At 40.9% G+C, this 24475-nt stretch overlaps 1 protein-coding gene across 1 annotated transcript in view; it reads right to left on the bottom strand.

Moving 5' to 3' along the window:
* The window catches only part of LOC145406157 (uncharacterized), a 43362-nt gene continuing 18887 nt past the window's right edge, over positions 1 to 24475 (bottom strand). The window contains exons 2-7 of the mRNA XM_080277353.1: positions 17686 to 17885; positions 5881 to 6039; positions 3834 to 5274; positions 3017 to 3115; positions 1462 to 1674; positions 1 to 317 (exon numbers count right to left, since the gene is read on the bottom strand). Coding sequence (XP_080133479.1) covers positions 179 to 317; positions 1462 to 1674; positions 3017 to 3115; positions 3834 to 5274; positions 5881 to 6039; positions 17686 to 17885 — 2251 coding nt within the window. The 3' untranslated portion in view covers positions 1 to 178. The remainder of the gene's footprint in view (positions 318 to 1461; positions 1675 to 3016; positions 3116 to 3833; positions 5275 to 5880; positions 6040 to 17685; positions 17886 to 24475) is intronic.

A 24475-nucleotide genomic window follows, 5' to 3' on the forward strand; every position in this document is an offset into this window, starting at 1 on the left:
GGTGTACTTTATGTTTTGAAAGTTACTGAGTTAACAGGGTTTTGATGTTGCCTGGATTTAGTGATATTGCTGTATGTTGCCATGGGATTCCTGGGAGTATTATAGGTACTGTGTGTTGTCCTGGCATTGTTTGGAATGTTGAAGTCACGGTATGTTATCCTGGCATTATGTAATGTTGCTAGTGAGCATTAAGGTATGCTGAGTAAAGGTTCCTGGTCTTCTCCTGTACCCATGGTCTCTCCAGGCTTTGTGATCTTGGTACTCCACCGCCGCCTCGGCTTGTTGTACGTACTTCCTCTCGTTTCCGCCGACACCATCTGTGCACACATATATCACAAGCTCAGTAATTTAATCATAATCTACATATCAGGGGTTTGATTTATCTCTGCTAACATTTTTATCATTGACAAAGGCCCCACACATATTGGTGCTCTGCAGTCTGGGTGGAGCTAAGGAGCTGTGGTGTCCATCTGGAAGCAAAACCTCCTCATAGTTCCCTGCACTTTGGTATGGGAAAGACACTGGTCTGACCCTAGCTAGGTGCTGTCCACCATAAGGGGGCACTGGTTCCTTAGAGGGTGTACTTAACTGTAGTATACCTATAGGATGGCCCCAGAGAAGCAGTTGCTTACCAGTGGTTGATGGGTCTGCTCAGCCAGAGACAGGGATCATAAGTAACAACAACCTTAATTTGTATTTTACGTGCAAACTTTCTCGCTAGAATTAATAATCTTACTGGTCACTGTATTTCTTGACACAGTGAACTCATCCAATATTAGGACAAGGTAGAAATGATGGCAGATACCATGAGTTGCTTAATCACAGTGCTCATCTCCGTAACTTGGGCCTGTGGCACGTTTTTCACTCAATCCAGGAATAAATGGGTACTTTGTCATCCAGGTAACCACAGTTACATCCCTTAGATTTTTCCTTGGTACTCACATCACCTACCAATGCACAAGGGACGGATGGAATCCTGAGCTGAATGGAACCAGCCGCCCACATCAGGACTCAAACCCTGGTGCTCATGGGCGAGCAACTTTGCTGCTATGAATGTGAACCACTGGGCACTAATTAGAATAGAATTTGTACTCCATACTGTGCATCTCCGTATCACCCATACATTTCTAACATCCTCCACTCCACACAGATCATAATCATCATACCCCACTGCTGCCCCAAACCATGATCCACAAGCCTTACACCATCAAGCCATCAACCACTTCCCTTACCTCTCCCTCATTCCTTTCAAACATTTTGAATCAAGCAATTGTATTGAGCTGCGGGAATCCCCAACTTTTCAAGAGTGGAAATAGCCATACAAACCACAGCAGATAAGTGTTTGTAGTAACTTCAGTGACAGATGCACCACAAATGAGAAAGTTGTCCAAGTATTATTAGAAGATCCTCAACCTCACACCTTATATCCCAGCTTCCCCTGCCTCCTCTTGCTTGACTTACTCTCTGTAAGCAGAATCACACTCTGCTTTAGATCTGGCGTAGCGATTCTGATCCTCTAATCTGCGTCGCTCGCCCCTCATGCGTTTCTCGAGTCTCAGTTGTTCCCGCTTCCTTGCCAGCCATGCCTGAAAGGCCTCCTCTGCCCTGGCCCTCCTCTCAGCCACCTCAGCAGCATTTTTACCACGACCTGCTGAACCTGAGGATTTCTGCTGTCTGTAAAAGGGAAATGAGTTTATTATTTGAAGTGTCATTATTATTATTATTATTACCTGCAGGGGCAGCCAAAAAACAGTGCTTCTTTCTAACTGTTGCTCACTCACTCAGTTACTGTACTTTCTTGAAGAATGGAGTCCAAGCCTTATGAGACGAGTGTAAGGAAAGCGAAACTTTACACAGTGGTAGACCTGCCTTGGCCAGGTTTCAGTTAGGCTTGGATCCCCAAGGGGCCAACCCCGACGGGGGCAGCAGCCACTTGGTGCCCCGCCCAAAACCATTAGGCATGGCCAGTTTCTTTATCCTAGGAGCACGAATTTTTGCACAGTGGTACAACATCACTTGTCCCAGATTATAAACATGGTGGGACCCCCGAGAGCTGCCCATTGTGAGGTTTCTTTGAAAGTCATTATGTACGGCCAAAGTTTTAAACTGAAGAACATGAAAATCTGCATTATGATAGATGTTCACCCCGGCCATGATTTGGCAAGAGTGAAACCACCAAGGGTTGCCCCTCATGGGAGTGAGAGAGGCCTTTGGAGGTCTCGGGAAAGGCTTTGTGCTTATCCATGGTTTTTAACGTAGGAACACGAAATTTTGCATATTGTAGGCATTTATCCCAGCCATGATTTAGGCAAGGTGGGACCCCTGACGACCACCCCCTATTGGCGGCGGGGAGGGGCTTGGGGGATGACAATTTTTATGTAAGAAATTGAAATGTTGCATAATGGTAGAAGTTCACCCCGACCACATTTTAGGCAGGGTCATACCCCCGTTGGCCATGCTCCACGGCGGTAACTGCTCCAAAGGAGGACAATGCCATAGTTTTTGCGTAGGTGCATGAAGTTTTGCACAGTAATAGACCTTCCCACGGACCAGAGATTATGAAGGATGGGATCCGCAAAGTTTGCCCCTCCACCTCCCTCATAAGTAATTATTTTTTCCTCCTTACAGTATTGCAGGGGTAGATGCGGATATGAAAGGTGTCCTTTGTCTTACATTTATGGACTGGCTGTGGGCACATTCATAATGGTTAGCACTGTAAGGCCTAACAGTAATATGCCTCACACTTTTATGTCATCACTTTGACACCAGTACTGTATGGACCCACGATTCGTACTGCATGTATGTCAAGGCTGTAGCATTTAAGGCTGGTGTGATGGTATTAGCGGAGGATCTTTTGTGACATGTCGGTGAGTTGTGGAAAACCAGTAGATTCTTTTTAATGAAGTTAAAGCCATCATACTGTTTCCTGTCCCAGTCTGGGATCGAACTTTCATCTTTTTGGACAGCAGTCAACATGGCTAATCACTCGACCCGCACAGACAGATTCATCCCTCACCTCTTATTAGCCGCTGCTTGTTTGTCCTTCCTCTTGAGCCAGGCACGAAACACCTCATCGTTCATCCTCCGTCTGTCCTCATTCTCGTCACTCACTCGGCTGGCAGGTGGATGGTATAGTGTATTATATTTCTAGAGTCATTCTTTTAACCTCTTGAATTCTGACTTTTTTTTTTTTTTTTTTTTTTTTTTTTTTCTTGCTCCCTCTAGACGATTTTTTTTTTCTTTCAGCTCTAGTAAAACCTCGTAGTGAAGGTAAATGAAGGCTGTATCTAAGCATTTCAGTTCTAAATCTCATAAACTTAGAATCGTCGGGAGGTGGCAACAACTGTTACTAGACTGAAGCGGTTATGCCCTGTCGATGATACCCATGCAGCTGATTGATTAATATAAGGACATGAAAGACAATGCTACAGCTCTTTCCTAATTAAAATAATCGTCAGGAGAGATTATATACCAAGGGCATCTTCTGCTCTTGATTTAGGAATACAGTACGTTTCTCAGGTCATACAAAACTGGGTAGTATGGATGTGTGCTGGGTCTTGTGGAGAGAGTAACTTAGCCCCAGGCCCCTTTGCTCAATATGGGGAAATGAAGATCTGGATGATGGTTGAAAAGTAGGCCTATCCACATAATTTTCTAGGGATTCAGTTATGTGGATGGATGATGGATGGAATTTTCTAAGGACTTATTTATGTGGATGGATGATGGATTGAATTTCCCAAGGACTCATGCAGATGGATGATGGATGGAATTTTCGAAGGATTCACTAATGTAAATGGATGAAAAATATGTATATAATTTTCGTAAGGACTCACTTGTGTAGATCCGAAGCACTGGCGGCCTTTCTCACCCTCGCTGGTGGTACAAGCCGCACGTTCTGACTAACACCGGTGGTAGGCGTACTAAGTTGGCCAGGTGTTGCTAGAGACTTAACCGGGCTCCCATACACCTTAGAACTCCCTGACGAGTGTGCGGTGGGGCGGACGGGGCCTGAGATGGTCACTTTACTCTTGGTGGCGCTGCGACCGGATGAGGACGATGCGGAAGACGATGGTGACGAGGAAGATGAGGACGATGCGGACGATGAAGTTAAAGATCCGCTGGTGGTAGTTCTGGATCTGTGGCGAGATGGTTCACTCGATTTGATATTAACCAGCCTGTCAGGCGTCAGGAGGGCTGGTTTAATGGTTGGCGGAGTGGCTGATGCTCGTTTGGTTTTGACACGGGTGCTTGTGGTGGATGGTGCAATTGGCTTGGAGGGTTCTGAAGGGGATTTGCTTTCACCTCTCCTCGTCCCTCTATCTCCAGACGACCCTCCTGCCTTTCTTATGCTTTCTTGTTCACGTCTGCTTCTGTGACCCTGTTTCAACGGACTTGGTGACCTGCTATGTGTTCGTTCGCCTGGTTGGGCTACATTACTAGCTTCTTCCATCTTCTCTTTCTTCTCCGTCTTTTTACTGTGCTCTGGGGAAGACTGAGAGGTGGAAATTGGCTTTATCTTCTTTACGTTCTTCTCACTTTCCTCACTGTTTCCGTTTTCCTCGTCATCGGGAAATTCTTCAAAGTCGTCACTGTACTCCATTGAAATGAAGTCTGATTCGCTCTTGGCGGCAACCTGGACATTGCCGACTTCAGAGGCATCGACATAGTCGTCATTATCACCCTCTTGGGCATTGGTAATTTCCAGTTTCTCTTCGTCGAGGTCATTCAAGCTCTTTGGACCACGTTCAACTTGCGTTCGCTCACTGACCTCAACTAAGGATAAGGTTTCGCCTTCCTCTGGGGCACCCTCGGCCTCTAAACTATAAAATTCTTCTGGAAGGTTTTCTTGAATATCTGAAGACTCGATTTCTTTCATGAAGGACTCTAAATCCGCCAGTCCTGATTCGTCTACTTTAAGCATTGACTTCTCGTGAGGCATTGGGTAAGATGAAGTGAGGTTTGTGGTAATTTTTGTATTGCTTTCGGCTTCATCTTGATCTCCGAGGTGCAGTTTCGGTATTTCAGGATTGCTTTCTCCCGTTATATCGTTATTCCAGGTATTCGTTAGCAATTCGTTTTTCAGGGTGTCTGAACAACTTTGATCTCCCTTTTGTTGACTGTCTTCGTTTTCTCGTGCTAGGGTTGAGACGAGGTTTATCGCGCCAAGATTTCCGCCCAAGAGTTCTGGCGGAAGAGTCGTCATGCCGTCATCCACCTCCTCCTCCTCCGCGTCGTAAAGGAGGTCCGAGGAATCGCCATATCCATCGTCAGAGTCTGCATAATAGTTCATAGTGTTAATTCGGATTTGTACAGTGACCATCTCATGCAGTTCAGCAGAGATTATGCAGTAGAGAAATAACCACTCAGTGATGTTTATTTTAAAATATTAACGACTTATGGTATCAGACTATTATTATTATTATTATTATTATTTTTATTTAGTTTAATTTCTACCCCTGATATAGACCTAATTAAAGATTGTGCCAGACTTAGAGGATATGGCAATGGCTTCTCTTCAGCTTTCTGTAATTAGTTTGCATTTGATACACACTTCTCTTATGCATATAAACACAGAGGAAGCAAAAGGGAAATGAGAGAGACGGAACCAGAGATTGATAGTAAGACACTTAACCTCCAGTCGAATTAACCAGAGAAACGTAATGAACCCAACAAAAAGGCTTTAAGACAGGTGAAGATTATTAATTATTTTCAGTGTCAGCTCTACCCACCGAAAAAGAGAGAGAGAGAGAAGATTGTATGATAGACATAGGTAGAGAAACGAAAACAGTTCCAGTAATACTCAGCCTTTCACCTTACCTGATGGATAGCACTCTCTTAGGTTCGGGTGATGAGGGAAACAGAATAGTTCACCATACTCACCGGATGGATAGTACTCTCTGGGGCTCTGGTAGTCAGCTATAACCTCCCTGAAGCGTACGGTGATGGTCCTGTCACTCTCCGCGGGGGTCGGGTCTTCCACTAGGGCGCGGTTCACCTCCTTCAGCCTCTCCGTCATGTCATAGGGCGCCAACTCCACGTCTGCGAGATGTTGAACGTGGGGTTTTATTAGTTGGCAGTGTCGATCTGAGTACTGAATAAATGTATAGTGAAATTAACCCTTTGTCTCATTATCATTATCATTATTATCTTCCTCCTCCTCCTCCTCATCATCATTATTATCATAATTATTATTCTCCTTATCCTCATCGTTATTCTCCTCTCCTCCTCCTCCTCCGCATCATCATTATCCTTGTCCTCCTCCTCATCTTTATCCTCCATATCATCATCATCCTAATCCTAATCGTTCTTCTCATCCTCATCATTATTATCCTTCTCATTATCATGATTACTCTCCTGCTTATCCTCATCATTATTATCCTCCTCCTCCTCCTTATCATCATCATCATCATCATTATTATCCTTGTCCTCCTCTTCATCATCATCACCATCACCATTATCAATATTATGAGATGAGATTAAGGAAAGTTAAATACAGGATCGCATTTTATTTATTTATTTATTTATATATTTTACCTGACAGATCCCTAACCCCATTTAGCTCAGTTGATGGCCAAGTGTAGTTTGACTGGAGGATAAGTTTGACTATACCCTTTTTACTCTAACTTGGCCTAAAATTGCCGTCATCGAGTTGTAACAATATATTAATTACAGATATGATGCTGGTCACGAAGAAGTGCCAGCGAAAGGGTGTAGGCCCTCAGGATTGTCTATTTCTTCCACTGAGCTACGTGAAATAAGCTGGAAAAAGGCGAAAATCTGGACCAAGTTAAAGTGAAAGGAGCATAGTAACCTTAGTGAATTATACCTACCTCATAGTTAAGGCTTATTACTATTTTATTTGTGGCCCAGTTCCCTCAGGTGAAAGCAAATTACTCTGGGGCACGTATTCTCGTTGATTAAGGAAGTTCCCAAACACCTTTTCGTAAGCGATTTGTTTTGCTTCTTACTCCCTACTGCCCTTAGTGTTAGGTGAATCGGATATCGCCATACTCTGCACAGATAACGTGCAGGAAGATTTGAACTAGCCATGTCCAAAATTAAATCGATTAGGAAAAGATGTTAGGGAGCTTCCTTAGCCGACGAGAATACGGGCCTAGAGCGGTCATCCCAAATTGAGAATCGGTGAAAATAGTCTTCTCTCTCTCTCTCTCTCTCTCTCTCTCTCTCTCTCTCTCTCTCTACGTCACCATTATTCCCCCCACAGCCAGATTGCTAAGAGAGAGAGCGCATGATGGGTATGGATTAAATAATGAACTCTTATGTAAAAAGGCGAAAATGAGTTGGTGTGGCTTTTTTTTTTTTTAGTATTTTCATTATTATTATTATTATTATTACTGTTATTCCCTATTATTATTATTATTATTATTATTATTACTGTTAATTATCATTATTACTGTTAATTATCATTACTACTACTACTACTACTATTATTATTATTATTATTATTACTGTTATTCCCTATTATTATTATTATTATTATTATTATTATTACTGTTAATTATCATTATTATTATTATTATTACTGTTAATTATCATTATTATTACTGTTAATTATCATTACTACTACAACTACTATTATTATTATTATTATTATTCAGTTGGGAGCTAATGATATGGGCTGGTATTTTCGTCGGTTAAGGAAGTTCCCTAACACCTCTTCCTTAGCGATTTACTTTTGGATATGGCTGGCGAATATCCTTTTGTATGTTATTTATGCACAGTATGGCTATATTGTAAGAATATATGTAACAGAAGAGGACAGTTAGGTGCAATAAGGAAAATAAATCGCTTAGGAGTAGGTGTTAGGGAGCATCCTTAACCAGCGAGAATGCTGGCCAAGGAGCCTGAGTTTTCTCTGCGTGTGTGTGTGTGTGTGTGTGTGTGTGTGTGTGTGTTTCCATGTTAAAAATTGCTTCATTCACGTCGGAGTCACGTGATCAGTAAAATATATTCTCGCAATGTTTGTTTAACCAGACGCTGACCCGTTCTCTCGCTGACAACTGTTCCTTGGCGATTTATTTTTGCATTCTGGACCTTTGGGTACGCTGTTTATATCTTTTTAGTATCGAAAAAGTTGTCACCAGCGGCATACAAGGTAATATAAAAATAGTCAAAATAAATCGCTCATGAAGAGATGTTTCCACAGCTCCGAAGTAAACGAAAATATTACACATTACATGCATGTGGGAGGCGGGAACTTTATAAATTTCGCAACACATCTTACGTATCGATATATTTAGCACATTATACCTCTGTTTACGCTTATGTGTTGTCGCTGCAAACTGTGTCGATACTGCAACGGGATAAATAACATACAAGGTAATGTTAAAGTGTAATATGCTGCATAAGTCGGTGAGGAAACGTGCAACGAAGACTCCAATGCCACTTTGAATTCGGCTCCTTATTTTTGGCGGGAAATCATACTGATATATTTTTCACTGGCTCAGCTATTTTGTAAAAAGTTCTTTACTACAGAGGGCGTGGGTAGAAATGCGAGGGTAGGCATGAAATAGGAGAACGAAGGGTATACTTAAGTTGTGTTCGATATTCTGACCTGGAAGCAGAAATTAGCATAACTCCCAAGAAGTAGGGTAAGGACAGCACTTGGTGGCGGGAACAGCACGCTTATATGGCTTATTTTACAGTATAATACTTATTGTAATTTGGTGTTACTGAAGTAGTGGATAGGAATGTGGTGTAACGTCATCGTTACCTTAGTCAGGTCAGACACTGATCTGCTACTGGTACCATGTAATCCAGTACTACCTGTTTCATGGTCGAATCGTCGACGACTAAACCGGCAGTGCCACTTGTCTTGCCTAATGAAAACGGTGACAAGGCACCCAGCAGGACTAAAAAAAAAAAAAAAAAAAAAAAAAAAAAAAAAAGACCTGTCTTAGGGCGGATGAGTTTCTTCAGCCAACGGCCATTTAGTGGGATAGATGGAGCTCGTTAGCCATGATTGGCAATCCATCGGCCATTTAGTGTGATAACGTGGAGCTTGTTACCCATGATTGGCTATTCCCACCAAAGGATAGCCAACCAGGTGCCCAGAGAACCCACGACCCTGTCCATGGGGTAATGGTGAGTCCTCCACTGACTTGGGAGGTAGGGAAGGGGTTTGCACTTTGACCCTGTGGAAACTGCTATCGCCCCGAAAATCGTCAAGAGGAGAAAGAGATCAGGGTAAGCTAGTCTCGGCTGACTGTGGCGCAGATCTTTTACTGAGAGGTCCCTACCCACAAACGGGCGGAGCAGGATTATCGTCCTAGGTTCTAACCCTGTTGGGCAGCACCATTGATGAAGGTTGCTGGAGAAATCCCATGCGACCCCAGCGTCCGGATGTAGGTGAGGGACCCCCAAGCCTCAATTCTGTTTTTAATGAGCGTTCAGTGGTGCAGGGGACACAGAAACATAGTTTCATCTGCGGGTTTAACCTTTGGAGAACACTTTGGGTGGGGGCTTGGAACATTGTAAGCCTCTTGTTGGACAGACAATTGCCATAGTTGTCACGAGGGTAGGGGCGGCTGGGAATTGGCATAGCTGCACTCTGAACTGAGGCAGCGTGGCCATGACGAGATGAGCAGCAATGGTGACACATTCTGCTGGTGTGGCTGTCACATCGGTGCCCACGGTGTTGGTGTCGAGATTTCTCTTCTTCTTCTTCTTTTTTCACCATTTTCTTGTCATTTTTTTATTATTATTATTTTTTAACGCATTTATTTTGCTTCATTCTCTTTCTTCATTTACTTTACCCCTTGTGTCGGCAGGGTTATTCTGGTTGATGAACGATAAATGTTGATGAGACTGAAGCTCCTGTTGTGGCGTATACACATCTAACTGACGGAATACTGACTAATTTTCCACTCCTATTATTCCTGAAGCGCGAGTGATGATACAGTATTACGACAGAGCTAAAGAAGTAACAATTAGGAATGGTTTGGGTCAGGTAGAAGAGATGTTGCTTATTTTCCAGTTTTATTTATGTGCTAGGTTACGTCAAACAAGATAACGACAAATTTTATCTTTTTCGTATACGAGTATTATTCCTAGGATGTAGTTAGTGACGACTGTTAGGTGAAGAGGAAAAACGCAGATACTTGTTTTCCACTACGGGTACTTGAAAATTTTGCCCGTTAGTAGTAGCATGATTGATGATGCTTGTTTTACGTCAGAACTGGGGCAACCAATAGTTTCGCCCCAAAACAAACAGGATTCTAATTAGTGTTTGGTGCTTTGAAGAGGAAGACGAAATGCTTATAATTTTTCCAGTAATCAGTTATGGGTTGATTGGCCGGAAAATACGACGTTTTTCATTGTTTTTAATGTGAAGTTGCGCCATAACAGGAACTAGCACTATCCTGCACGGGTAGGGTTTGATGCTTTGATTTGGAAAACGAAATTCGTATAATATTCCCAAGAAGTACGTAATAATACCGCTTGATAGAGAGAAAAACGTAGATAGGCTACTTACTATCCACAACCACCCTGGAAAAGGAGGGTCCCTTGGTAAAGGGGAAGCAGAATACTATCCTAGTATTCTCTTCGTGCCGTAGGAGGCGACTATAGGCGAGGGGGTGGCAGGGGCTGGGAATCCAACTGCCCTTTAAATAGGGTCTCCCACGTACTTTACTTTAATTCTGTCAACGCCGAATCTGTCTTCACATCTTGCATTTGATTTAATTACTCCCCTACTGCCATCAACTTTAATGCCATGTAGCAATTTTCTGGAGTGGGGCTTGTTCTTTACTATTCCTTTCTTGTTTTCTACTTGAATATTTTATCTTTCTCATGACGTGAGTGGTGATGCATGTTTACGTTGTGACATTTTATGTATTAGAGTTTATGCATGTATCCCCTATAATAAGGATCCCTGTTTGTTTACAAGCAATAAAAGGCGCGAAAACGCCGGGCTGTCAACTGGGCAAGACTGTTTCCTTGACCCTCCTCTTTAGTCATTAAAATATTACATTTGGCGACGAGGATGGGATCCTGCTGTGCACCACTTGCTCCCGTGAATATATAGGTCGTGTTCTACTATAATATTGGTGACTGGGAAGGAGTGTTAGAGTGCAGAGACGAGTACACAAGGAAGGCAGCCATGGCAGAGAAACCTACTAGCTACATTGGACGTCTTGGGCCCTATGACGAGACTCAGGAAGATTTTGGCTCTTACTGTGACCGGATGGAGTTGTTCTTCATAGCTAACGGACTTACATCCAACGAGGAGCCTGTAATTAACCAGAAGAAGGCAATTTTCTTGACCGAGGTAGGCGCCCCTGTGTACAGTATCTTGTCCAATTTGCTAGCGCCCACAAAACCCAAGGATACGTCACTGGAGGACATAATGAAAATCCTGAAGAAACACTATGATCCAGCTCCACTAGAGATTGCTGCAAGCTTTAAGTTTGGTTCCAGGAACAGAGAGAAAAGTGAGAGTGTGAGTGAGTATATAGTAGCCCTAAAAAAATTATCAATTAACTGTAATTTTGGCACGTTTTTAGACAGAGCACTAAGAGATAGATTTGTTGTTGGACTAAACTGTGAAAAGATACAGAACAAATTACTCAATACAGAAAACTTATCTTTTGACAAGGCATGTCAGTTGTCCTTGGCAATGGAGGCTGCTGAAAGAAATACTAAGGAATTTGTGAAGGAAGATATGCAGAGTGTGGGAAGGGTTTGTAATATACCAAAGGAGTTATGTATTTCAGGAGAAGTGTGTAAGTTGGGTAGTGAGAGATCAAGAAAATGCTCTGAAGGCCCCCAAAAGAGTGAGAGTAGAAGCACACCTGATGTTAAATGTAGTAGATGTCATGGTTCACACTATTCATCAAGCTGCAGGATGAAGAATGTAAGGTGTTATAAGTGCAAAAGGGTAGGCCATATTGCAACAGCTTGTCGTAGTGTGGACACCAGAGGTAAAGGTAAGGTCCAAAATGTGAACTGTGAAAGTGACTCTGATAGCAATGAGGCCAAAGTGAAGTCATTATATGCAACACAGGTAAGAAATCCAAAGTTTAAATATACAGCTGACCTGGATATTAATGGAAAGACAGTAAATATGGAAGTTGACACAGCTGCAGACCTGTCAGTAATGAGTCAAGATATTTGCAAGAAAACGTTTGGCCCAGTGAATCTGGAAAAGGCAAATGTTATGCTGAGAACGTACACAGGAGAAACACTGGAACTATTGGGACAATTTATGTGTGATGTAAGCCACAATGACCAGCAAGAGAAATTACCGATGATCGTTGTCAAAGATGAAGGAAGGCCTACGCTCTTGGGGAAAAACTGGCTTAGTAAACTAAAGCTGGACTGGCAGAAAATCTTTGATGTACACAAAGTAACTGTAGATGCGGGTGGTGAGGTACAGTCACTTTTAGACAAGTATTCTGATTTGTTCAAGGATTCCTATGAAGGAATTAAGCATCACAAAGCTCATATCACAGTGTCTGAAGATGCTAGACCAGTGTTCTGTAAAGCTAGATCAGTGCCGTATGCTCTCAAAGGCACTGTGGAAAAGGAATTGGAGAAATTGGAGAAAAATAAAGTAATAGAAAAAGTAGACAAAAGTGACTGGGCTTCCCCACTGGTAATTGTCCCAAAGGCGGACAGGTCTGTTAGGTTGTGCGGGGACTACAAAATTACGGTCAACCAAGCTGTAACTGATGAACAGTATCCTCTCCCAACCTCACAAGACCTGTTTGCAACTTTGTCTGGGGGTAAGGTTTTTTCAAAGTTAGACATGTCCCATGCCTATGCACAGGTGAATGTAGATGATGAGAGCCAGAAGTATCTTACAATCAACACGCACAAGGGTCTTTACAAGTACCTGAAGTTACCGTACGGAATAAAGTCATCACCAAAGATTTTTCAGAAAATAATAGACTCTGTACTTGTTGGTATCGAAGGTGTCTTATGTCAGCAGGATGATTTACTGATTGTAAGCAGAAACATTTCTGATCATTTAGCAACTCTGGAGAGGGTCTTCAGTAGGTTGAGCCAGTACAATATAAGTCTTAATCAAAAGAAGTGTAAATTCTTGGTCAGGGAGGTTACCTATCTTGGTCATAAGGTAAATGAAGAAGGCACTGAGCCACTAAAAGATAAAATAAAGAATATCACAGATATGCCACCTCCAAACAATGTTAGTGAACTAAGGGCCTTCCTTGGGATGGTCCAGTATTATGCAAAGTTTTTGAGTGATCTCTCAACCACATTAGCCCCTCTGCATGAGTTGCTGAAGAAGAACATTAGATGGCATTGGTCAGCTACCACACAGAAATCATTTGAAGAGTGCAAAAAGAAACTCACAAGTGCAAAATTATTGGTGCACTATGACAATGAAAAGACTCTGAAACTTGCATGTGATGCCTCTAGCATAGGTTTAGGTGCTGTGATCAGTCACATTATGGATGATGGATCGGAACGTCCAGTTGCATTTGCTTCCAGACGTCTAACAAAGAGTGAGAAAAATTATTCTCAGATTGAAAAGGAGGCTCTGTCAATTGTGTTTGGTGTTAAAAAATTTAATCAATATCTCTATGGACGAAGATTCACTCTTGTGACTGATCACAAACCTTTACTTTCCATCCTTGGACCAAAATCACAAGTTCCAGCCCTAGCTGCTGCAAGAATGCAAAGATGGGCTATACTATTAACAGGTTATGACTATGAATTAGAATTTAGATGTTCAAAGGAACACTCAAATGCCGATGCTTTGTCTAGGTTGCCATGTGCAGAGGTTGGAGATACTAAAGAAACTAGTGATGAGTCAGAAATATATGCTGTAATGTTAGTTGATGATGAATTCCCTATAACAGCAAACTTAATTGCTGAAGCTACAAAGAAGGACAAAATTCTGGCACAAGTTATACGGTATACCCAGTTTGGATGGTGTAATGAAAGGGAAGTGACTGATGAACTCAAACCATATTATTCTAGACAGTTAGAGTTATCTGTTCAGCAAGGGTGCCTCTTATGGGGTTTGAGAGTTATAATACCTAAAACCTACCAGACTTTCATGTTGAAAGAACTTCATGCTGAACATCCAGGTGTCTGTTCCATGAAGGCTCTGGGAAGGAGTTTCATTTGGTGGCCAAAGATGGATGAGGCCATTGAACAAGTTGTTAGGCAATGTTCAGTGTGTCAAAAGGCACGAAACTTGCCCCCTAAAGCTCCTCTCAACCCCTGGGGTTGGCCTGCACGCCCGTTTCAGCGTGTACATTTGGATTTTTGTGAAAAGGGTAGTGACAAATTTTTGGTATTAGTGGACAGCTACTCAAAGTGGATTGATGTAAAACCCATGCACAGTACCACAGCGCAGAGCACCATGGATGAACTCAGACTTATTTTTGCAGAGCATGGGCTACCTGAAATGCTAGTATCAGACAATGGCCCACCGTTCCAGTCAGCTGAATTCAAAAATTTTACAAAACTTAATGGCATCAAACATGTACTGGTACCTTCTTACCATCCATCTTCAAATGGGGCAGCTGAACGTACTGTGCGTGTGGTTAAAGAAGCTTTGCTCAAACAAGTCATTGAAGGGTGTAAACACAAGACCATCAAACACAGGCTAGCCAGGTTCCTGCTGAAGTACCGAACCACCCCACATAGCACAACCAATTGTACGCCTGCAGAGTTAATGGTTAAAAGACAGCTGAGAACAAGGCTGAGTATGGTCATACCTAGCCTGGCCGAAAATGTTGCTAAAAAGCAAATCAGACAGAAGTATTATCATGATGGGAACAACAACAAGAGTGAAAGAACATTCTCAGCTGGAGATATAGTAAGAGTAAAAAACAATGCTGCACGGAGGGACAGTACAGAAAAATGGCTCAGTGGAGTGGTTGAAAAGGTGCTCGGTTGCAGGACGCTAATTGTGAGAGTTGGTGATATACTGAAGAAGGTTCACATAGATCACGTGATCAAAGCCAATGACTCTCCGGATCTCAGTAGCGAACCTGCCGAAATAACTATCAGTGACCCACACCCAGATACTGACAGTGTTGATCATGAATCAATGAACAATGCAAGTGAGGCAGATATGGGAGTGGATGGGAGTTTGCCTAGTAAGCTGCCGCTCACACAAGCTGCTTCGGATGAATTATCTGGAAAAGACGAGACTCCCTTAAAGAGCAGATATGGTAGGATCATAAAGCCTGTGAATAGACTTGATTTGTAAGCGGTCACTAAAAAAAAAGTAAAGGTACAGTATTAATTTTTGCATAAGGTATTATTTTTAACTGTCATAAAGGAACTTTCTTAATACAGTACTCTATAATCCATGCAGTCGCAAGATACTCATTTTTTTTTAGGGGGAAGCAGTGTGACATTTTATGTATTAGAGTTTATGCATGTATCCCCTATAATAAGGATCCCTGTTTGTTTACAAGCAATAAAAGGCGCGAAAACGCCGGGCTGTCAACTGGGCAAGACTGTTTCCTCGACCCTCCTCTTTAGTCATTAAAATATTACATACGTCAGAACTAGGGCAGCCACGAGTTTCGTCAAAAACAAGCAGGACTGATTATGTACGGTTTGGTGTTTTGAATTAGGAAGACGAAATGTGTGTAGTTTGTTCAAGAAGTAATTAAGGAATGGTTGGCGGGAAAATACAGGCTACTTATTTTCCATTGTTTATACTGTGTGGTTACGTCAGAAGTGGGAGTAGGACAGTTTTAGTTGGGCAGGGTTTAATGGTTTGACTGAGAAGAAGAACTGCGGATAAAATTTCCCCCAAAGCAAATGGTAATGACTGATAGAGATGAAAAGCATAGTGACGTATTTTTCATGATGGGTATCACGATTCTAATCGGATAGTTTGCTGCCTTGATTGGGAAGACGAAATGCCATGAAAATTTCACTCCAGAGCAAGTAGTAATGACTGGTAGAGGTGAAAAGCGTAGTGACAATTTTCATGGTGGGTATCATAATTCCAGTCAGATAGTTTGATCTGGAAGACGAAGTACGTATGAAATTTCTCACAAAAGCAAAAACTGATGACTAATAAAGATTTAACGCGTAGTGACTTAATTTTCATGGTGGGTATATGTTTGTTTTAGCGACACGGATATGGAAGGTTACGTCAGAACTGGGGCAGCCACGAGTTCCTGCAGAGACAAACAAGACCCTCATCACGTTTGGTTTGATGTTTGGATGGCGGAAGACGAAATGCGTGTAATTTTGGCGGAGATTGCCGTGTGTCGTGGTTGCCTTTGCCGCTCAGGTCACGTTAGAGATGAACCCAACCCTTCTTTATACACGTGTACCCCAGTCGTTCCCCAGAGTTGCGTCATCAGATGGGTTGGATGATTTTTGCTGTCTTTGCGTGTCTCCTGTGTCGATTTATTTATTTTCTCCTCGGCTACAACGAGATTATTTTATTAGATTATTTATACCGCCTTTATTTGTGTTTTGTGTCGATTTATTTATTTTCATTTCGGCTACAACGGGATTATTTCATTACATTTATACCACTTTCATCTGCCTTCTGTGTCTATTCACTATTATTGTTATTATTATTATTATTTTTGTTATTATTATTATATTATTGTTATTATTATTGTTGTTATTGTTATTATATTATTATTATTATTATTATTATTATTATTATTATTACTGTTTGTATTTGTATTTCGGCTACAACGAGATTTCCCGAGTTGCGTCATCAGATGGGTTGGATGATTTTTGCTATCTTTACTGTACTTGTCTTCTGTGTTGATTGATTTATTTTCTCTTCTGATACAACGAAACTATTTTATCAGATTATTTATACCACCTTTACTTTTCGTCTGTGTCGATTTATTATTATTTTTATTTCGGCTACAGCGGGATTATTTTATTACATTTATACCATTTTCACATGTCTTCTGTGTCGATTCATTATTATTATTATTATTATTATTATTATTATTATTATTATTGCTACTCCTCACCCTGCCCTAGGGTGGGAAAAGAGGTCCGGATGATGATGATGATGATGATGATGATTATTATTATTTGTATTTCGGCTACAACGAGGTTATTATTATTATTATCATTATTATTATTTTTTTTTCAACAGATGGAAGTCCCTATCATCATCATTTGTGTTGGATTATTTATATTAGCTTCACTTGTGTTCTGTGTCGATTTGATTTTTTCTTTTCGGCTGCCACGAGATTCATGGACAAATACAAGTCCCCGTGAGATTAGGGGTTAGTAGTTAAAACAGATTCATGTTTAACGATTGCTGAAGGGTTATTACGTTAGATAATCACTGTGACCTATTTATGAAGTTTCTGTTTTGCTATCTCCTTCTCCTGGTTGGCATTAATAACTTGAAATTGCACCCTGGATTATTATTATTATTTGTATTATTATTATTATTATTTGTATTATTATTATTATTATTATTTGTATTATTATTATTATTATTATTATTTGTATTATTATTATTATCATCATTAGTAGTAGTACAGTAGAAGTACAGTATTAGTATTTTAGACTATAAACTAAACCTTTATAGGTAGATAGAAAGATACTGCAGACAAAATTTGTATTTTATATGAATAATTTCAGCGTTATTGTATAGGTGCAAACATAAGGGCTAGTGAAATCCCTCGTAAGAAATGACGCGCGTAAGACAAGACGATTATGAAAAGTACATCAACTCACAATAAGACTCGTCGTCATCGTCATCGGTGTCGTCGTCGTGGTAGTGTAGGTGGTGTGTGGCGGCAGGCGTTGTGGCGTTGGGTGTGGCTGCAGTGTTGTGGGTCTGGGGTGTCGGGTAGTTCCACGTTAACGACTCCAGCTCCATCAGGGCCGCCCGCTGGTCCGCCGTTACCGTGTAGTCGTCATCCGCGTCCGTTATCCTGGGCAGGGAAAAAGGAAACTCATATCAGGCTAATAGAACCAGTATCATCACCAGTATCACGAAGAAGAGGAAGAAACAATGCACCCATCATCCATTATTTTATTTTATTATTATTATTATTATTTTTAGGAGAGTAGGGGCACGGGGTTAGGCTGTTCCATACATTTACAGCAAGGGACCAGTCGCTCTTCCCTAAACTACAATATGTCTGCAATAAAACTCAACCATCACTCGGATTTAATCTTTATAGGCCACATTCGGTTGCAGAGTCTTAACCCATTAGACCCAAGCTTCCTGGGGTACAGATATCAGTTTGTGTAGTCACCTGAAGGTAGAACTCCATCATGTGAGTGGATGGTGTATGTCCCACCTACCTCTGTCACAGTGTATCACCAGTAAAATATTTTCTTTCCCAGCATCCTACCAGCCCCAGTTGACATGTACAGATGCGCTATCAAGTGATGTCACGAAATCCATACTAAAAACAATGACATCACGAAATCCATAAAATCAGTGACGTCACGAAATCCATATAAAATCAATGACGTCACGAAATCCACAATAAAATCATTGACGTCACAAAATTCATAATAAAATCATTGACGTCACGAAATCCATAATAAAATCAGTAATGCCACGAAATGCATATAAAATCAATGATGTCACGAAGTCCATAATAAAAACAGTGATGTCACAAAATCCATATAAAATAAAAAATCCCAGGAAATGCATATAAAATCGATTACATAAATGCACATAATGTCAATGACGTAACGAAAGCCACATAAAATCAAAATACACTACATAATGTCAATGACGTAACGAAAGCCACATAAAATCAGTGGCGACACGAAATCTATAATATCAGTGGAATTCGTGATGTCATTTCCTAGCGCGACTGTATAAGAGTTGAGGTGAAGCAGAATCCAGATATAAGCAGTGTTTATCGATTCGGATTCCCAAGGGGCGGCAGGAGGTTTTTTCGGTCGTATAGTGGCACCAGGGATGTTGCCTTCGTCACCTACCCATCCTCTGACCCCTACACCTCGGAAGGACTGATACGTGACCAACTGCTTACGTCTTCCCTTTCTTTTCTTTTTCCTTTATCCCTTTGACTTTTTCTTTTTTTATTTCTTATGAGTAGGTTCGGTTAGCCTTCAGACCTCGGCAGAAATCTTAGCTGTGTATGTGTGTGTGTGTGTGTGTTTTTTTTTTTCCTGGAGACGCTTCGAGTTTGGGGGAGGGGGGGGCAAAATCTGATCTTTCATTGCATTTTCATCATATGGGATACTGATTCATGTACCTCTAAAGGGATTTATAGTTAATGCTGTTCGAATCCTCGCAATATTAAAAGAGTATTTTTAACGTGTGGTGGTATATTGATTTAATTTAACAATATATCGGTGCATGCAGAGTGAAAACGCAGGCACAGTGAGTTAAGGTATTTCTTTTGAATGTTTGAAATAGCATGCTCGTTTATATGTATGAAATTTGGATGACATTTTAAAGTAGAATTGTGCATTATTATTTTGACTTTTTTCCGGATGAAGTACGTTATTTTATAGTTTACATGGAAATTCAGTCTTTTTTCCTTTTTTTTTTTTTTCAATAATATTATGATTTCTCAGTATACAGTCTCGGGATGTTCTACTGTATGTTAGTTTTAGCAGTTGTGTTATTTCATACATTGGGGCTTATTAGGACATTAGAGATCAGGGCAACTTTGAGTATTTTCAAGACAAACCTTCCATCCTCCCCTCCCCCGGTGCAGTGCCTTCCCGTACGCTTCTGGCAGTGAAGTGGTTGATGAAGGCTGTATCAAACCCCTCTTGTTCGAATAACCTCACACGAACTGCGTAAAATCGTCTGGTAGTAGCAAGAATAAAATATAAATACCATCATCCTAATAAAAACTGTTAATCATACGAACGACACGGATCCCAGGCGTCATTATCATCGCCATTTTAACTGCATCACAACAATGACTTTTTTTTTTTTTTTTTTTTTTTTTTTTTTTACTGGTCTGCTAACTTTCTACTATTTTATACAGCTTAGGAGAGACTGAAATACAGAGGTTAGATATTTCCTTCATCAACCCCTTCACTCTTCTCCCACACTGAGTAAAACCATCTGGAGATAACGAGAAAAAAGTAATAGGATTTTAGGGCTCATTTCAGCTTGCGTGATCACTGTTTGTCATGTTTCTTTGGACGGTACTCTGGTGCGATTAGGGAGCTTACTAACACCTCATCCTTAGCGATTTACATTTGGATATGGCCTGCTAATAGCCTTTTGTACGTTATTTATGCAGAGTATGGTGACTTTAGAATGGTTTAAGTGACACAGAGGAGGATAGTAAGGTGTAATCAGCAAAATAAATAACCTAGGGAGAGGTGTTAGGGATCCTTCTTACCCGACGAGCATATGGACCTTTCTATACTCAGGCCCTTATTCTCGTCAGTTAAGGAATCTCCCTAACACCTTTTCCTTAGCGAGTTATTGCTTACTACACCTTACGGTCTTCGTCATTTTAATATCACCATACTCTACATAAATAACACACAGATCTATTAGCCAGCCGTATTCAAAAATAAATCGGTAAAGAAGAGGTGTTAGGGAGCTTCCTTAACTGACGATAAGAGCCTCTGTGTGTCTTATAATTTTGGGTCATTTAAATGCAAGTTGACGTCGTGTTATTTTGCGTCACGTAAATTCAAGTTGACGTCGTGTTATTTTGAGTCAATTAATGCAAGTTGACGTCGTGTTATTTCGCATCAAGTAAATGAAAGTTGACGTCGTGTTATTTTGGATCAGGTAAATCCAAGTTGACGTTATTTTGCATCAAGTAAATGCAAGTTGACGTCGCGTTATTTTGAGGCAGTTAATGCAAGTTGACGTCGTGTTATTGTGGATCAAGTAAAACCAAGCTGACGTCGTGTTATTTTGAATCAAGTAAATCCAAGTGGACGTCGTGTTATTTTGAGTCAGTTCATACAAGTGGATGTTGTGTTGTTATTTTAGTTCTGTGAGTGGCGATGGAAAATAGTAAACAGTAGTATCACTCAAATTTGGGCGAAAAATAATAAAAAATAATCATGCATTTCGGGATACAATAGAAAAATGGAAGCGGTAATTCTTTTGTTATGTCGCTTTTACTCTAACTTGGCCTAAAACTGACATCTGTCTTGAATGATGTGTTGTAACAATAGATTAACACTTGAATTATGATGTTAGTCACGCAGAAGTGCTGTGACAAGGACGTACATCCGTAGTATTGTGTTCTGTCGATGAGCTACGTGAAATAAGCTGCGAAAGGACGAAAATCTACATCAAGTTGGTGTATAAGGAATAGTGCCCCGCCATCTTCCAAAGCGGTGAGTCAGCCCATGGAGTTGTGTAAAATATTAACAAATGGATCTATAATGCCTCGCCCATCGTCCATGAAAGGCAATTGGTCACGCACGAGAAGCATAAAATGAAAGAAAAAGAATATAAACACGCTTGCCGCCATGTCATAACTCTCGCCCTAACAACACAGAAAACGCTCACCCACATCACTACGGGCTTCTACGCGGGAACTTTTAAAAACTCTGGAGATACTGGTATCTGTATTTTAGGTGTCATAGGCTTCGTTGCACTTGTTCACTAGCGATTTATTTTGGGTATTATATTTTAACATCTCTCTCTCTCTCTCTCTCTCTCTCTCTCTCTCTCTCTCTCTCTCTCCACTAAGAGACGCTAGGCAGTCCCCAGTGCATATTACACCTACGCATTGCCTTATACATTATTTACATTGTTTAACGTGGCTTGTATCACGTGACCTCCAAGAAGATAAAGAGATGTAATATAAAGAATGAGTCGCTAATGAAGAGGTGTTAGGGGAAAGTGTTACGTGTACCAGGGTGTCATATATCTCACCCTAAATACATGCACAAAACACGCACGGAAATCTTTAGGGTGGGTTTGGTGACGTAACAGCACCTCTCTAGCGATTTACTTCACACAGCGATAATAAAACGAAGTAAATAATGTGTGAAAGAATAGCCGTAATATTGCGGAATGAATACCGTATAAGAGTATAGCCGTCATATTGCAAAAATAAATAAATAAATAAATCGCTAAGGAAGAAGCGTTACGAAATTTGAAGCCATTTAGAATACGGCTCAAACTTTTGGAATTCTGTTTTGGGTCCAGTCCTCGTGTCGCGTAAGGAAGTTCTCTAACATCTTTTCGTAAGTGATTTATTTTGCTTGTTACTCCCTACTGCCCTCCACCGTGTTACACAAATCCAACATCACCATACTTTAGATAACACACAAAAGGGTATTAACCTCCCATATCCAAAAATAAATCGCTAAGGAAGAGATGCAAGGGTAAGAAAGCTCCCTAACACCTCTTCCTGAACGATTTATTTTTGTGTAAGGGTAGTTAATATCCTTGTGTACGTTATATAAGCAGAGTATGCCGATATTGAGTGGATTTATATAACACAGATCAGTAAGGTATAAAAAACAAAATAAATCGCTTAGGAAGAGATGTTAGGGAGTCTTGGTGTGCCTTGCTGTGAACCTTGGCGTGGCGTGAGTGATATGGTGAAATGAGTGGGTTATCGTGTGAGTGTGAGTGGCAGGAATGAGAGGTTGACTTTTACCGAGAGAGAGAGAGAGAGAGAGAGAGAGAGAGAGAGAGAGAGTTAAAAAAGTACATATATAGAAAGTCACACACACACACACACACACACACACACACACACACACACACACACACTCAAAAAGAAAGTACAGGGAGAGAGAGAGAGAGAGAGAGAGAGAGAGAGAAAGTGTTAAAAAGAGTACATACATAGAAAGTCACACACACACACACACACACACACACACACACACACACACACACACACAAAATTACAGGGGGAGAGAGAGAGAGAGAGAGAGTAAAAAAAGAAAACAACGAGTGTAAGAAAGCAGAAAAGGACGAAAGAAAAGCATTATCGACCAGCCACTTGCATACCCTCCAGGTCGACACGCACTTCAGTTTATCCATGGTGTTAGGCACGAGAATTACCGCAGTAGATTACCTGTGAATTTTAACTTATTATTTATTCTGTAAATGTTAAAGATCCATATTCTCGTCGGTTAAGGAAGCTCCCTAATACCTTCTCCTGATATATTGAAGAGAGAGAGAAAAAAAAAGGAGAGAGAGAGAGACTGAACACACCCGTCTTGTCAAATGCATACTTGAAGGTGACTGGCATTAGAGTTTGTTGATTTAGGAACTCTCTCTCTCTCTCTCTCTCTCACCTAATGGTTTATATCTTTGCTTAACTGATATTTTTCCTTATCTCTGGGCTCTTCTTCATGCTAACCTTCTCGTGTATAATTAGGCAAGGTTAGGACAGTGCTTAAGGGAGGTCATATGAGGTTGCTTGTGTGTGTGTGTGTGTGTGTGTGTAATTGTCTGGAGATTGAAAGGATGAAAAAATAAAAATAGTAATTAGTATTTCTCTCTCTCTCTCTCTCTCTCTCTCTCTCTCTCTCTCTCTCTCTCTCTCTCTCTCAGTAGGTTTCTATAATTAGCTTAATAATAAGACGTAGGTAAATTACTATGACCAATTAAGTCTCCCTCACCCCCTATCTCTCTCTCTCTCTCTCTCTCTCTCTCTCTCTCTCTCTCTCTCTCTCTCTCTCTCTCTCTCTCTCTCTCTCTCTCTCTCACACACACACACACACACACACACACACACACACACACACACTATCGACACCACGGATCTATACAACACACCAGCAGGCCTCAAAGTGTCGATAGGCCAGGTGCCGTCTCAAGGCCACGGTACAACAGACTACGTTACAACAATATTACTCTTATACACGATAGCTCTTTATTACGATGCAGCTTGGGTTTGAGAGACGGTATTTCTCTCTCTCTCTCTCTCTCTCTCTCTCTTCGTAATCCGTCATTTTGTATTCCTTCTCGCTACCTTCAGACAATATTAATAAGCTTAGAATAAACCTGTAATTATTGAAGAAGTGAACGAATATATGTAATCTCTCCATTTCGAAAAATCTAAGTTGAATGAAATCGTATGAAAGATATGAAAAATACGCTACCGGACTGAAGGGGTTAAAGACAGAATTGTGTGTGTGTGTGTGTGTGTGTGTGTGTGTGTGTGACAGAGATAGATGTCCTTTCTGTATATGCCTTTTTCTGTTTGTTTAGCTCTTTCCGAATCAATCTACAGTATCTTTGTCTATCAGTCTACTGTAAAGCGGAAAGAAAATGATGGATAAAATCTACGGGAACAACAACCCATATTTCACTTAGAGAGAGGAAGGAAAAGCCGAGGATCAAAAGGAGAAAGACAAGAAATAGAAGAGAGAGAGAGAGAGAGAACCATCATAAAATTAACTGCCAATAGTTATATAATCATGTATCGGTTCATTCCAGCGAGTGTGGCCAGTGTCAGATTAACCAGCGTTGCGTGTGTATAATGGCGGTGTCTGGAAATGATTCAATATCTCATTTACTTCATTCCAAGGTCTCTCTCTCTCTCTCTCTCTCTTGATGATTTTTGTGAACCTACGATGCATT

This window comes from Coenobita brevimanus, chromosome 69 (assembly GCF_032717465.1).
Source record: "Coenobita brevimanus isolate Jiangsu-jjx chromosome 69, ASM3271746v2, whole genome shotgun sequence".
NCBI classification, from domain to species: Eukaryota; Metazoa; Arthropoda; class Malacostraca; order Decapoda; family Coenobitidae; genus Coenobita; species Coenobita brevimanus.